Source organism: Fistularia commersonii, chromosome 29 (assembly GCF_037954325.1).
Source record: "Fistularia commersonii isolate RoL2024-O1a breed Wild chromosome 29, RoL_Fcom_v1.0, whole genome shotgun sequence".
Classification (NCBI taxonomy): Eukaryota; Metazoa; Chordata; class Actinopteri; order Syngnathiformes; family Fistulariidae; genus Fistularia; species Fistularia commersonii.
This window is the reverse complement of record NC_141312.1, coordinates 4337481-4352894: the sequence shown is the minus strand read 5'-3', so window position 1 is coordinate 4352894 and position 15414 is coordinate 4337481. Positions and strand designations below refer to the sequence as shown.

Sequence of the window (15414 nt, the reverse complement as noted above, 5' to 3'; positions counted from 1 at the left end):
CTTTCTACCCACTGATTTAAAATCTGGTTATGGATTGTATACTAGTTTAAACACTGCTTGACTTTGGTAATCACTCGCACATTTCTCTTTTTTTGCAGCTCGACGTTTTGTTCGGTAACCTCGGGGAAATGGTGGAGTTCCAGGTGGAGTTTTTACGGACACTTGAGGACGGAATCCGACTGGTGCCGGATCTGGAACGATTGGAAAGGGTTGAACAATTTAAGGTGAGGAATTGTAAAACTTTGTAAAATCCCTTTTTTTTTTTCTTTAAATTCCTTTAAAATGACTAAATACTGTTTTTACATCCAAGTGGACTTGAGGAACCCCAGAGTTTTCAGTAACTTCAACTGCCAGTGCTCACTTTAAGTTAGTAACTGATTTTATATGGCTTAATGAGAGCTAAACAGTGCTTTTATATTACACCGACGCTCATAAGTTGCTCTCAAAACTGCATTTTGAGTGTTTTTCATTTAGTGTTTTAAATCATGTATAATTTAAAGTTAATGGTGTTTGTGTTCTTATATTTCAACAGAAAGTGTTGTTCTCTCTGGGCGGTTCTTTCCTTTATTACGCTGATCGTTTCAAGCTCTACAGCGCCTTCTGTGCCAGCCACACCAAGGTCCCAAAGGTCCTGGCCAAAGGTAAATTCATGCACACATTTTGGTGCCAAACACAAATCCAAGGCTTGTTCTCGGTTTATTTCTACCTACTCACAGTGTCCCGTTAAGATGGAGTGCTCCCGTCTCCTGCCCTGCATTCTGGAGGCACCACCTCCTTAAATCCCCTTCTTTTGACAGAGTTCTGGATCAAAATCAATGCATCACCCGCAGAAATTGTTTTACAAACACATGAACACAATCAGCAAACAGTTTTTTTTTTTTTTTTTTTCAAAACAACAACATAAATCACTGGATAAACTAGGAACAAACACTACACGCTTCATCACACATATAAAGACTTAGCATATATAATAACAATCAAAACACATTAGAAAAACACCTTTTAGATTCAAAAACATCTCCTCCCCTTCTATCTACTTTGCTCATGTTTTATAACTATTGCCTCATCGCAAGAAGGTGGCCGCTTGGATTAGAGTTTACATGTTCGCCAGTGTCTATGGGTTTCCTCCCACAGCCCAAAAACACACAGGAGGTCCATTGGAGACCCTAAATTGCCCGGATATGTGAGTGAAAGAGTGAACGGTCATATTACGCGTGAACCAGAGTTGAAGGTCTCCATATGTGGCCCTGGGATTGGTTCAGGGTGAATCCCGCCTCTAAACCAATGACAGCTGAGATAGGCTCCAGCATCACAGCTGACCCGGTATGCAGGTTAATGTTATTTATTGTTTTTCAACAAAGTTACTATAGGATTACAATTTTCGCTCTGTAACGTTCTCCATCATACCTGGGGGCTGAATTGACTCAAGAGCTTTTGTGAATCTAGGAAATCACTTGCGCTTGTTAGACCTGTTCCTACCGCAGCTTACTGTCATCTATGTTGGGCCAAATTAAAAAAAAATTACCTTGTGTATTTCTGCCCCTGTAGCAAAAACCGATCCAGATTTCAAGGCTTTCCTCGCGGAGAGAAACCCGAGACAACAGCATTCGTCGACCTTGGAGTCGTACCTTATCAAGCCCATCCAGAGGGTCCTGAAGTATCCTCTGCTGCTCAGGGAGCTGTACTCCCTCACCGACCCCGAAAGCGAAGAGCACTACCACTTAGACGGTGAGCCGATCGGCGATCTCCTTTGTCCTCGCTTTTCTGCGCCGCATATTTTTGGTGTTCATTTCTAAACAGTGGTTCTACGGCATTTGGATAATTTAAATAGGTGAGCCGTCGTTGCTAATGCTGAACGTTTGTGCCAATCAGTCGCAGTGAAGGCTATGAACAAAGTTGCCAGCCACATCAATGAGATGCAGAAGCTCCACGAGGAGTACGGCGCCGTTTTCGACCAGCTCATCAACGAGCAGACCGCCAATAAAAAAGAGGTCAGTGGAAAATCCCCGCCATCGCTCTTTTCGTACGAGGGATTACTGTACGTATCCTGTGGGTTTCTTTTCACAACCCATTCTTCCTGCTTCTCTCAGGTGGCCGACCTCTCCATGGGAGACCTCTTGTTGCATTCTACCGTGGTGTGGATTAATCCTCCGGCGTCTTTAGTGAAGAGCAAGAAGGATCCAGATTTGGCAGCTTTTGGTGGGGATTATCTCGGATTCTATCATTTTATTGTGTTTGTAGTTTCTGATGTGACCTCACAGGTTGAAACATTATGAAATTTGTGGTTATTAAGCTTCCTCCCCCCCTAAACTTTGGCTGTCACCGAGGGCTGTCAGACATTTGATGGTTTGAAATTTACACGAACCCATAATCTTCATTTTATTAGACGCCTTTGAATTAGGAATTATTCCGATATGACAAGCGGCGGCTAGCAAACGATTTAACTGGTAATAAATTGCATTCCTTCGGGGAATTATGAACGGCACGTTCCAAAAGTCATTTGTCTTACTAAGTTCTAGTGATGTTCAAATCTGCTAATTCAACGCGTTGCAAAACAGGGCAAGAATGTTACCCGAATGGTTTTTTTTAAGCTACAGACATGCAGGATTCGGTCAGCCCGATCGATCAATGTCTTCTACAAGGCCGCATCGGTCTGCATGGACGACCCAGCGGGCCACGCCTGCAGTCACGCTCGCGTAGAACAAGCAGCGACTTGTGCCTTGGGAAGTGCAAACACGGGAGGCGTTCGTGGCATCTTTCTGTTCAGCCTGCAGGTCTTGGCAAATGTCCTCATTTTGTGATTCACTTGACTTTCATGTTCAACTTCCAAATCCCTCTGGTGATTTCACCCCCATAAGTGCCCGACCTGCCGTAACCTCCAACCGGTGTCGTTCAACTCGATATCTGTAATAAACGGTACAAAACGGAAAACCGCCGGTAGCATTCATAATTATAATTCTCCAAAACGTCAACATTCCTAATGTCACATGTTCGGTTTTGCGGTTCTCAAGTCTCTATTAAAGGTAGAAAATGTCGTAGAAATACAGAAATACTTGATAGCAGCTATTGGATTTGGTTGGACTAAGTCAGGGGTGCTCACACTTTTTCAGCATGTGAGCTACTTATAAAATGACCAAGACAAAACAATCTACCCACAACAAATATGCTTAACGTTCTTTATATGTACATATGTCGATGTACCTTGTGTAACCGCATGAGCCAATATTGCACAACACAAAATAATTATGTAGATTTTCTGTCATCACCCAAGTTCACTGAGTTGAATCAGCCAGGGATGCATCGTCCGGACAGTAGCTGCTGACGGCAGGACTTATTAACGATGACATGACTCGGCCCAGAAAGACGCTTCGGACGTGGCTTTTACTTTTGTAGCACGTTGTGTGAAAAGTGACTTCTGTCCGGACAACTGGGATTTTAGTTCCTTCGCCTTTCTCTTTCTCTGCCCCCTCTTTGGCGGGACGTCCGTGTCGTATTTTACCTTCTTCGGTCTTGCGACGTTAGACCGGCAGATGAGGCGAACGCACTTCGAAAATGTCATCGTGGAAAAAAAATGTCCTCCTCCCATCCCGTATGAAAGTGATAAGTTTTTGTCGTCCTACTTGGTCCGGCTCCCTGACTCATTTTAAGTTTAAGAGGAAAAAACCAAGGGCTTAAAATTGGAAGTAACTCGCTGACTTGCTTGTTAGTTTTACTGCACTTCGCACCGCTGTTTGTGCACGTGCAGTGACCTCGGTGTCAGATAAAAACAGATGTCATTGGACCGGCTGCCCTGTATATCAATCAAGTGACAGGATGGATGAGAGGCTGACGTCTATTTTTTTTATGTCATGCGATCTACCGGCATTACCTGGTTTACCTGAACATTCATTTGGGGGGTTAAAAAGCCTCTTCATTTATTTATTCATTGTCAGTCTGGTTTTTCACTGAATACTCGAGGTGAAGGAATGTGTGCAAGCAGTTTTGGAACGGATTGGAGAAAACCGAGGCTAACGCGCGATAAAGGTATCGGCCAGAATGAAAGGAAACAAGGTGGTGAGACCAGCCATGTTTGGTTTAGAGACACTGGCAATGAAGGAAGAGACAGGAAGCAGGGATGAAGATGCTGGTATTGAAGGATCAGTGAGCGGGTCGATGGTGATTGGCTGTGGTGACCCCTGAAGGGAACCCCTGAAAGGAAAAGATAGCTTCATTTTTTTGCGTAACAATTGAATCACAATATAACAACTTTCTCGTCCACAGAAGTTTAGCGCTGAATTTGAGGCCGAGGACAATATCGAGGAAAATGAGCTGCAAAGACTACATTGCGTATCGGTGGGGCAAGACACGTACTCAGTACTTTGCAGCACTTTTCACTACGGAGTCCAACCAGTCAGCCATGCATTAACAGGCTTGCACGATGTTCTCACAAACCCACCGGTGACCCCCTTGTCTCGAGATTTCACTTTATGTGCAGACCGTTGGGGGATTAATATTACATCATCATGCGAAGTGCTTTCCCTGACACGGCAGCAGATCGGAAGTGACTGCTTCACACACGCAACGTCCCTACGTCCCTCTGTTTTTAGCTTTCCGGCTGCTCACGTGACTTCGTCCCATCTAAAGTCAGGACTAAAAGCAACTATTGACACGAGTCGTCAGACTGTCGGTCGGGCAAAATGAGCGATGAAATAAACATGTGACGGGTGAATACGGAGATTACTGACAGACGATTTCCCCCTCTTGTCATTCAGTGTTCAAAACCGCAGTGGTGTTCGTGTACAAGGACTCCTCCAAGCAGAGGAAGAAAATTGTAAGTATAATTTCAACATTTTTTTTTTTTTTTTATTGTTTGCTTCCTGATTCTTTGTTGGATGATAAATTGTGCCAATTAGGGCAACAGGTTTCCTCCATCTGCCTTTTTTCTTTTCTTTTTTTTAATGGCTTTTTTACATCTGTCTAGTACATTGAGACCACCAATACGCAAAGATTAGTCTCATCTATCACAAGATAATTGTAAGCGGCCGGGGACAGATTGACAATTGAATAGACACATATACATTTTATCATCCCTATGGACCCGCTTGTGTGGAACCCTCCTCCTTTCCCTGCGCTGTTGTGCTCTCTGCTGTCACGTTGATGCATTGCAATCCTTTGTGTTTTTTGGCGTTCGACCAGTTTCCTCCTCATCCTCAGGGCGGGTCTCACCGCGCGTCTGTGAGCGAGGACAAAGACCCGTTCAGATTCCGTCACATGATCGCAACGGACTCCCTGCAAGTCCGCGCCCTTGCAAGTATGTCTTTTATCAAAACTTTTATCAAAACAGAATCTTGTATTTTCTTTACCTAAGTAACTGCAATGTAACCAAGTGTTGCATGCACAAAGAAAAACATTGGTTGGAACACAAGCAGAAGCAAACTTTGAAATGAAAGTTGTCTGTTCATCGCGTGTTAAAAGGATTATTCTCACAAGTGGAAGTGTTGGACTTTTCTGTCACTGAAGATTCAAAATGCATGTGATCGCAGCAAATCGTCAAAACAAGAAACCCAAATTTCCCTCGAATGTATCTTTGTTAGGAAATTTTGAAGAACCGACAATGTTGATAGGTGATTGTCAAGTATTTTTTCCCCATGGGGCGGCAAATTCAGAAAAGCCAAGCGTGAGCGATTCGCCTAGATTTGCATTGAATTCTTAAAAAAACATAAAAAATTTGACAAAAAACTAGGAATGTTTTAAAGATATAGTCATTCGTTATCTACTCCACATATCTTGCAGACAGGGTAATGGGGGGCTGGAATCTATCACAGCTGTCATTGGCTGGATCGGTGGCCAATAAATCACAGGGCCACATAGAGAGACAAACAAACATTAACTCTGTCATTCACACATCTGGGCAATTTAAGATCCCCGATGAACCTCCTGCGTGTTTCTGGGCTGTGGGAGGAAAACCGGAGGAAACTCCTGCTCAAAGAGGGGAGAACATGCAAACTCGAACTACGCAGCAAAGACCCTGTCGAAATCTGAAGATCTTCCCCTTTCTTCACCTCGCCGGCCGTCCTCGTGCTCGGCCAATCAGAGGATATTTACGGAGAAGTCTTCTCATTTCATCTTTCTTGGATTCGGCCTCCATGAACGATGGAGGATCGATAGCAGGACTCAAGTAAATGGTCTCAGGGCCGCTCTTTATTGAAGCAGAGGTTGACTGATTTTAAAAACAAACAAACAAAAGAAAAACCCTCCAGACAGACTGTCTTCCATTGAATGAAACCAAAACGAGCAGCTATTTATTTCCGACAGGCCGTAGATCCACGGGATGTTTTCACTCCATGGCAACTAGATCACAATCAAACATGGTCTGTCAGATCCCCGCATCGACCCTTTGCTTTATTTATTGATAACCGTAATTTTCATCCTCGCACTTTGAATAGATGAGTTTAATAAAAATCTCTCGCCGTTAAAATCTTTCCCCTAATGGAATAACTGAATCCCAAAAAGCCCGTCTGTCTGCTGCGGAACAAAACACCGTTGGTTTGATTTCCAATAAGTGACATCTTTGCTCTTTATATCTCCACTTTGTGAATAGAAATAACCTCTTGCTGTTTCAGCTCCGTCTGACAGCCATAAAACAGGACGAGGCCATCTGAGATGTAAAAGCGTCAAGCGCATTTTTTGGAACGTTACGCCGTTTACATTTTTTCCAGCATCGATTCAGATTTTATCTATATGGTTACAAATCACAACAGCGTTATCTGACAGGTGTGAAACCCAACATTCCCCCACCAGAAAGTAATTCCCCGACAGTAGCGAGGAAACAGCTGCTTTTTACTGGTACAGAAACTTCGGACGGATCCCGGCTCTGTGTGGGCGGCCTTCCGAAAAAGAGAGAGGACAGAGACAGAAAGCAAGAGTGTTATAGAGTAAGTTATGCGGTAAAATTATACCTCATAGCTCCAATATTGTCAGGAGCTCGGAGGCCTGTCAAATGAGAGATCCTGCAGACTCTGGAGAAGGAATAGCTGAACCAGGAAGAGCACGTTTGTCTGTAATGGGTGAAGACATTAAATGTACTAATTCAGAACTCCCATTGAAAATAGCCATCTTTTATAACAGCAGCAGGTGACTTTCCGCCAGCAAAGATGGACGGTGGTTTCATTAGATGGGCAGGGAAAGGTTTAATCACAATAAATCAGTTATTTGAAGGAAGAACTCTGAGGGCTTTTTCACAACTTCAGGCAAAATACGACATTGACTCTAAGGATTTATTTAGATATTTTCAAATTCAACATTATTTGATGACACACAAAGAATGGGACAATATCAAAGAAGCTTCAACTAATTAGGAACAATATTGGATTGAGATAGTTGAGAACAAAATGAACATTAAAAATACAATATCAGATATATATGGCAGGATACGTATGGACACCTCAGTAGACACACTGGATGTGAAAGCTAAGTGGGAACTGGAATCTAATGCCGTGATTGCTGATGGAGAATGGGAGAGTTCTTGGTTGCCCTGGCAAAAATGTTTAAGCAGCCCAACGTGGAGGGAGTTCAGCTGGAAGTTAAGAATAAGGTATTTTAAAACTCCCTTGATAATAGCTTCTTATGATAATAACTGTTCTCCCCTGTGTTGGAGGGGCTGTGGCATAACGGGGGACTTTTTCCACATTTTTTGGGACTGCCCTAAACTGATGAAATTCTGGGAAGGGGTAAAAAAAAACAAATAAGTGAGATTTTAAAATTAAGCAGACCAATTGATCCACAGCAATTTATTATGGGTACAGCATCAACAAGCGACTTAAGGAAAAACCAGGTGTTTTCGCTTAGAGTTCTTCTATCAATTGCACATAAAATGATCACAGTAAACTGGCTCAAACCCCACCCACCTACCCTGGACCAGTGGCGTCAGAGGCTTAAGGATGTAAACTGCATGGAACGCATAACAGCAAACTTACGACTTCAGACAGACCTATATCTTGACAAATGGGCACCCATTAAAAAATATTAGGAGAGAAAATAGCCATATTTTAATAAACAAGCCGTCGCCTGTTCCCGGGGCAATTCATCTGACCGTAAAGGCTCCCTTGCTGAACCCGTCCTCCGCCTCTTCTTCCCCCCCAGACTCCGACGACTCTGCCATGTGCGAGATTGTTCACAACAAGTCCGAATCTGAGGGAAGACCCGAGAGAATGTTCCAGTTGTGCTGCAGGTTCGTTTCTTTTATCCTTCCTTTCTGATCACTAGGAATACCCGACATATGAAGGTGTGTGAAATCGGCCCCGAGCCACCGCTCCAGGTCTCGGCGTGTGCGGTAGAATATCAAATCTGTACCGTCATTAAAAGGCCGTCATCGTTGCAGTTCTCCGGAGAGTAAGAAGGATTTCCTCAAAGCGGTTCACTCCATCCTTCGAGAAAAGCAGCGGCGGCAGCTACTTAAGACCGAGTCTCTTCCGCCTAACCAGCGCTACATCCCGTTCGGGGGAAAGCGCCTGTGTGCCCTCAAAGGGGCGAGGCCGTCCATGAACAGAACAGGTGAGAAACCTTAAGTTTGTGACCCGTCGATACGGTCGGGGGCCGACGCTCGCTAACACGATGCCGCGTCTTCGCAGCTTCGGCGCCATCTCGAACTCTGGCTCGCAGGAAGCTTCTGAGGAACCGATTCACCATCAACACGGACCTCGTTTTCCAAGGCAACAACTCCGACCGCCCCCGGCCACCCGCTCCTCGTCCCTCCCACAAGCCCCAAGAGGAGGATACGGACCGCTGGGTGGAGGAGCAGTTCGATCTGCGTCGTTACGAAGGCCAGGGGGAGGCCGTCTGCACGGGACCGGTGAAGGAGACCGACATTTTGAGCGATGACGACGAGTACTGCAAGTCCGTCAGAGCCACGGGGGGGAGGATGGAGAGGCTGAGCCTGCAGGGCGAAGTTACAGAGTACCACGATCGGGACGCGCAGGACGCGACGCGGGATCTGGGAACGGAGGATTCGACCTCCGCGGACTCCCTGACACCTCACGCCGTCTCTCTGTCCCGCTGCACGACTCCGAGCTTGAAACTCGCCCACTTGAAGCAGTGCGCGGTGGTAGGAGGCGCCAACACAGACCGCGACGTCATCTGGGTGCGGAGGGACGAGTTCGCTCACGGATGCAACAGCGACGTCTTCTGAGGAAACCTCACCTCTTCACTCCTCCACACCTGCAGTAATAAAACTTTGGACACGAGCTTTAAAACACAGTTTTCAAAACATTTTGTATTGAAGGTCCTCCCTGTTTCCTCATCCTCTCCAGCTTCCCCCGCATCTCCCTTCCTCTGACAATCGTTTGAAAAAAAATTTTTTTTTTTTTTTTTTGTGAAGTTCGAGACGTAAATTTGCAACAAGCTGCTTAAAAGTGTAAAAAAAAAAACAAAAACACACTGTTAAGACGTGCATCCAAGTATTTCTACACCGCTGTGGAATTCGTACGTGAACCAGATGGCACCGCTTGTACATTCGACACCCGTTTAAATCGAACACGCATTTAGAACGATGCGCACGTTTCATTCGCTCACCACCTTTTGTGCACCCGCATAAAAAGAAATAATGCTTTTTAACTCAACAGCCCTGCCGATAAACACAACTCCAATTTCCGATGAGTTCTGAGGCTTCGGTTTTAAATGTTACCAAATTGCAATATACGAATAATTAGCTCTTTTTCGATCATTTTTAAATGTTTCATTATGGAGGAGGGACAGGCCTGACCGCAGAGCTGCTGTTCGTGTTTTAAAGCATCGATTTTACGCCGGTGTCGGTGATTTTAAAATTGAAAAAAAGCGAGTCACCGCAAATGTCTATTTTTCCAACACAGGTCCGTGGGTGTTTCTATTTTTCTGGATTAGAAACTTTGTATTTTAACACTCAAGGGCTGTACGTTACTGAACTTCAGGGGCTTTTGGCTTAAAGGCTGCCGTGTAAAAGAGATTCGACTAGCTTTATTACGCTTTTGTTGTTTTAATATCGGCTGCACATTAATGTATAGTCAGGGGTTCAATAGTGCCGTTAACCTCCTTGTATAAAATTGTTTGAAGCTCACTTTTGTCTCCTATAATAAGAGTTTGGACAACAGTCTACCTAATCTTTAATTATTGCCTTTTTACTGTAATTAATGTTTACACCACATTCCGTGACCCAGTATTACAAACCGCCCTTTGTTTGTCCGGCTCCTACACACGAATGTCAACTTTTTCATTTTCTTTGCTCGCGATTTTTTATTTTTTTTTGTGTCTCTCTCTCTCTCTCCCGGGGGCCCTGCTCTCGCCCCGTGTCTCTAATGAATATCGTCACGATCCTGTTTTACTTGAATTGTGTTATTTTTTCTTATTTTTTTTGCTGTCAAACTCCTCTGATCACAGCATCTTCTTCAAGCAGGCCACAATAAGCAGCATCACGACCACAAATAAGCTGCCCGAGTCCGATGTCACATGGTATTCAATGTCCCTCCCATCTTGCACTCCATCTCCTCTCCACTAAGTTGTGCTGTTTCACTGTTATCTCTGCAAAACACCTCGCTCACTTGAGATTTCCAGTACTGTGCACCTTAATGGATGTACTTAACATGCACTTACTACCCACCTGTGAGGGAGGGAATCTGCGAGCTACTGTCATCGGAACTGTGAGGAAAGTGTAGAGGAAAAAAATTTGAAAAACCCTCCGGGTATTGTTTTGTGTTTTTTTTTTTATCACAAACTGAGATTTTTAGCTGGCTCTGAGCGATGCTCGGTAAAGATGTCCCGATTGTGTAGCACAATCATTTGTCCTTGGAAAGACTTGGTGACAGTCCCTTCTCCTCTCCCTTTTTGTATTTTCAAAACTGTGTTCGTACATGAAACTGTGGAGTATTATCATTTCTATGTTTAAAATAAAATTTCTACATTTATTGAGTGCAAGTTGGATTTTTTTTTTTTTAATCATTTTTTTTTAAATCATGGGTTACCATCTTGTTTTAAAATGTTTGCTTTGATATGGTGTAATATTTGGTGCATTAAATATATTTTAAGGCAGTTAGAAGTTGCAAATACAACATATATTATTCATAAGTTTGTTTTTTGGAAAAATTGTGAATGAATCATACTGCTCAATGGTGCTACCGTTTAAAATATATATCATCAAAAGTATCTTCAAAGGTTTAAAATATTACACCATTGCACACAATGTGTCTCAACCACACAGCACTTATTCCAAACTGAATTTCACCACACATAAAATGAATACACCTTCTGATACTTTTCCGGTATTTATTCTCAAAATGTTTAAGGGCCTTGTTTTGTAATGTATTGGACACAAACTGACCAAAACTACAACTGCGTAAATAATTATGGCAAAATATTCAAAAATAACCACTTTTATTTTTGCAAGAGTGAGAAATATGGATATTAACACCAATTGCAATATTGTGGAGTTTTCACTATTCATTGTTACCAATTTTGCAACTTCCAATTTTGCCTATTTTCAGTTTTATTGTAGCTCATTGCAGTATAATGCAACAATTTCCATTTCTGCTCAGCCTGCATGTCAGGTGAGGGTAAAGCGGGATGCCACGGGAGCCTCCCCCGTCATTTCCCGCCTAAATTCAGTCTGCGGACAGGCTGTTGGTCGGAGGTCCAGGCCGAGCCGACAGGCTTGAGAAGGTTCACAGACTTTCTGGTGAACAAATGCCATTTCCGACGGGGACGCAGGTTCTCTCCCAGGAAACCGACACCAGTAAGTACTTGAGAAGGTGAATTCCCCAAACGTCACATGTCAGCGAGAAGTTGATAATGAAAAGGAACGGCCCAAGAACTTCAAATCAAATCGCAGATTGACTTTTGTTTCTATTCCTCTTCTTTTTCTACAGGAAACGTACTAAATGCTACAGACGCCTTCACGTAACGCTCAAAATATGTCCGTCAAATGTACAGTGAAGGGGAAATTTTCAGTGACCCCGTCCGATAAGAGACCCTGCTCGTCTGCGGCGGCAGATAATCTGACATCTGCCCCGAAACCTGAAGATTACGTTCTCCGCTCATCAGGAGAACCGCTGCCAATCCATCTGCTCCTTAATCCAAAGCCAATACAGGCAAACCTAGCCGGAGATAAAACAAGATTAGACCCCTCGGTCTCCATCGGTCAGTCCGACCGATAGAAACCCAACAGAGAAAGAAATAATAATCATAATCACCCCATTAAATCGTTATTTAAAAGGAAGAGAAGAGTTGCTTTGCTGTCAAGCATAGTTGGTGCAGAGCTATCCTCAACTAGAGCTGGTATATTTTCAAAAATATTCAACAAAATTCGTGTTTTTATTGTGAAAAGTCCAACCGGAAGTCAATTATATTTAATCCTGATCGGCTTGTCAATGATACCTGCACCCTCCCCCTCCTCTTCCTCCTCCACTTCCTCCTCCTCCTCCTCTTCTTCTTCTTCTTCTTCTTCACTCCGCGCCGCTCCAGCCTGTGTGGAGGCGCACCATCCGCCGGATCTTTCCTTTTTAAAGTGCACACATGTATATATTTTCCACATATTTTCTTTTTTGGCTTGAAATCCCCCCCTCAAAAAAAGAAATAATAATAACCTGAACGGATTAATGGAATGCGCGGAAGTTGGACGGATATCCGTTGTGTCGCTTCCTTGACGCGCCTCGGCGCTTCGAAGCGAAGACGCAGCGGCCGCGGGAGGAAACTCGCTTTGCGCGCCGGGATGGACGGCGAGGGCGCCGGGCGACAGACCGGCGGGCGTCTCTTCCCGTCGCTGCGTTGACGGCGGCGGCCGTCGCCCGGAGCGGGATGTCGGGGCGAAGCGGATCCCTCGCCTGGTTCCTCGTCGCGGCGCAGCTGTGCGTCGGCGCCGCGCAGGTCCTCCGGATCGGTGAGCGCAACAGCTGGTTACGCACGTCTAGATACACTAACTCTTTATCTTCTTCTAAACTTCTTCTTATCTTTAAGTTTTTCCTCTCTTCATTTATCTCTATCGAAGACCTGTCGTTTGTAATTTACTTCCATATTCGCGCCTTTTCTGTCAGGTAAAGGAGGATTGTGGGATTCGTTATTTATCATCAAATCGTCTCATATTGTTTAGTAGGAGGGGAAAAACTAGAAGATTCCCGGACTTGAAACCCTGTTCTTCCCCGTTTGGAAGTCGATATATTCTTAATTTCTGGATGGACGGCGTGGAGCTTGAGATATTTGTTGCCTAAAAAACAGGAAAACAAGGGAAAAAAAGTTAACCTTGCAGCTGGCTTTGTCCATGCAGGATTCACTGCTTGTAAATAATCCAGGAAGCTTTGTCATGTGGAGAGTTCTTGATAATTTGAGAATGTTCGCATTATTATCAGCATTTTCATCCATTAATTCATTTTTCGTCTATGCTATCAACATGTTGATTCCAGGTTTTAGTGGAAAAAAATGTGTGGCGGCTGGAATAAACCTACGGCAAATCAGGGAGACCGAACGTATAAGATATTGCAAGATATTGGTAGGCAGTTAAATAACTGACCAGTGACGATGAGCATTCATCCATTCATTCATTTTCTAAACTGCTTATCCTGCACTCAGGGTTGCTAGAAAAGGCATTTGTTGAACTGTGAAAATTAAAAATCTCAGTGTATCCAAGCTGTCACTGGGCAAAACGTTCACCCTGGAGCCGTCGCCTGTCAATCACAGGGGCAAATATAGAGACACAAAATCATTCACCCTCTCATTCGCACGTCGGGGGAATTCCGGGTCTCCTACATGTTTTTGGAGGAAACCGGAGAACCCGGTGGAACCCGGTGGAACCCGGAGGAACCCGTGCAGCCGAGGGGAGCAAACGGAGACTCCGCGCAAAAAGGCTCCCCGTTGGAATCGAACCAGAGACCTTGTCGTGAGGTCGAAGCCTCATTTACATATATTGGCTTTAAAATAGATAATGATAAACGGGCAGAAAGAGCCTTGACGAACACTTCTGAAGTGGCGTTCTTATTCCCTCGCTGCGTGTGCACTTTTTCAAATGACACATCTCTGCGGCTGCCTCCGGGCAGTCACCGCGAGAATAGTCATGATGTTTTTAAAAGGAGAGATTATCTGTTCTCTGCAATTATGTGGTGAAAAATGAAAGTAGCAGAAACTCCGGCAGGTAGAAGCCGCAGATTATTGATACCATCTTTCATTGTCCTCTGCTTTGAATGTCTATTTGGGGCGTTTTTATTCAAATGGTCTCCCACACCGAGATCTTTACCGACGGTGAACCCCGGCCATCACAGAGATGGATGTCCCAGTGAGGCAACGCGGGCGATGTAATCATTTGCGGTTGTGCTGCCCGGGGCCTCATTTCGCCGGGTTAAGAGGAGCGACAGAGCTTCAACAAGCCTAGTTCGGGCGAGAGAAAGGCTAGTGAGCGATACGGGCCGCGTTCATTATTCCGGCGTTTCGCTGTTAGACTGTAAATCAGATCTGAATCGAACACTAATTTGTGGATCTAATTGAGTGAATGAAATGAAGTTAGGAGTCGCCGCCACCCGCCTTTAACTTTGGCCGCTGCTCCGCGATCAGGTAATGATCAGGAGCAACTGAAGACAGCGACTGACCCATCAGAATGGGAAAACATTGTAACTTATATTGCATATATTGTCCTCTATTGTAAGTCGCTTTGGATAAAAGCGTCTGCCAAATGCAATGTAATGTAATATATTAAAAGAGCCTTTTAGTGTGTGTGCAAAGAGATAGATAAATGACAGTCATCAGGTGACCCCGGCTTTTTTTTTTCTCCCCCCAATATGAGTATCTGTCATTATTTCTGTTCAGGCTTGGAAAGTCAGATTAAAAAATAAATAAATTTGCCGAATGTCTCAGAGCCCTGATGAGCTATTTGTTTTTAAACTCTTGCGCTCCTCCCACAATCCAAAGTTAGGTTCACCGAAGACCCTCAATTCCAAGACATGTGAATGACAGGGTATTTTAATGATCCCATGAGTGGGAAATTGTTTAGACGTTGTTTAAACAAGACAGTGATAAGTAAAAAAAAACGAATAAATAAAAGTGTAAAAGTCATAAAACCTAAAAAAATTGTCTCTCCATATTTACCAACATACAGGAATAAATGATGAGCAAAGTGGCAGAGTGAAGTAAGTGATCAGAGTGAGTTATTGTGTGGAGTTGGAAAGATTTCCTGCATCTTTCTGTTCGACAGCGGAGCTGCAACAGTCTGCTGGATTAGCTGCTCCGCTGTCTATCCGCTGTGAGGTGGAGGGGATGAACCACACTTTCTTAAACCTCCTCCTTTCCACCGCGGTCCCAAAGTTCTCCATCCTGAGACCAATCACAGAGCCAAGCTCTCCAGATGACTCTGTCTCCGGCTCCGATGCCGCTTCCCAGACACACAACCACAGAAAAAAAAATGTTGTCCAGGGTGACCCCATATAGACC

General features: G+C 44.2%; 2 protein-coding genes across 6 annotated transcripts in view; both read left to right on the top strand.

Moving 5' to 3' along the window:
* Positions 1-9412, top strand: part of LOC147216716 (rho guanine nucleotide exchange factor TIAM1-like) — a 50790-nt gene extending 41378 nt beyond the window's left edge. The window contains exons 19-28 of one of the 2 annotated variants that reach the window (XM_086176942.1): positions 99-224; positions 533-641; positions 1549-1728; positions 1873-1991; positions 2091-2199; positions 4752-4810; positions 5194-5290; positions 8122-8209; positions 8360-8532; positions 8610-9412. In XM_086176942.1, the coding sequence (XP_086033068.1) occupies positions 99-224; positions 533-641; positions 1549-1728; positions 1873-1991; positions 2091-2199; positions 4752-4810; positions 5194-5290; positions 8122-8209; positions 8360-8532; positions 8610-9166 (1617 nt within the window). In that variant the 3' untranslated portion in view covers positions 9167-9412. Of the gene's footprint in view, positions 1-98; positions 225-532; positions 642-1548; positions 1729-1872; positions 1992-2090; positions 2200-4751; positions 4811-5175; positions 5291-8121; positions 8210-8359; positions 8533-8609 lie in introns of both variants that reach the window. The other variant, XM_086176941.1, reaches the window with a different exon arrangement.
* A 3195-nt stretch (positions 9413-12607) lies between these two features.
* grik1a (glutamate receptor, ionotropic, kainate 1a) overlaps positions 12608-15414 on the top strand; it is a 36832-nt gene continuing 34025 nt past the window's right edge. For 3 of the 4 annotated variants that reach the window (XM_086176975.1, XM_086176976.1, XM_086176974.1), the window contains exon 1: positions 12654-12880. In XM_086176975.1, coding sequence (XP_086033101.1) covers positions 12799-12880 — 82 coding nt within the window. In that variant the 5' untranslated portion in view covers positions 12654-12798. Of the gene's footprint in view, positions 12881-15414 lie in introns of all 4 variants that reach the window. The other variant, XM_086176977.1, reaches the window with a different exon arrangement.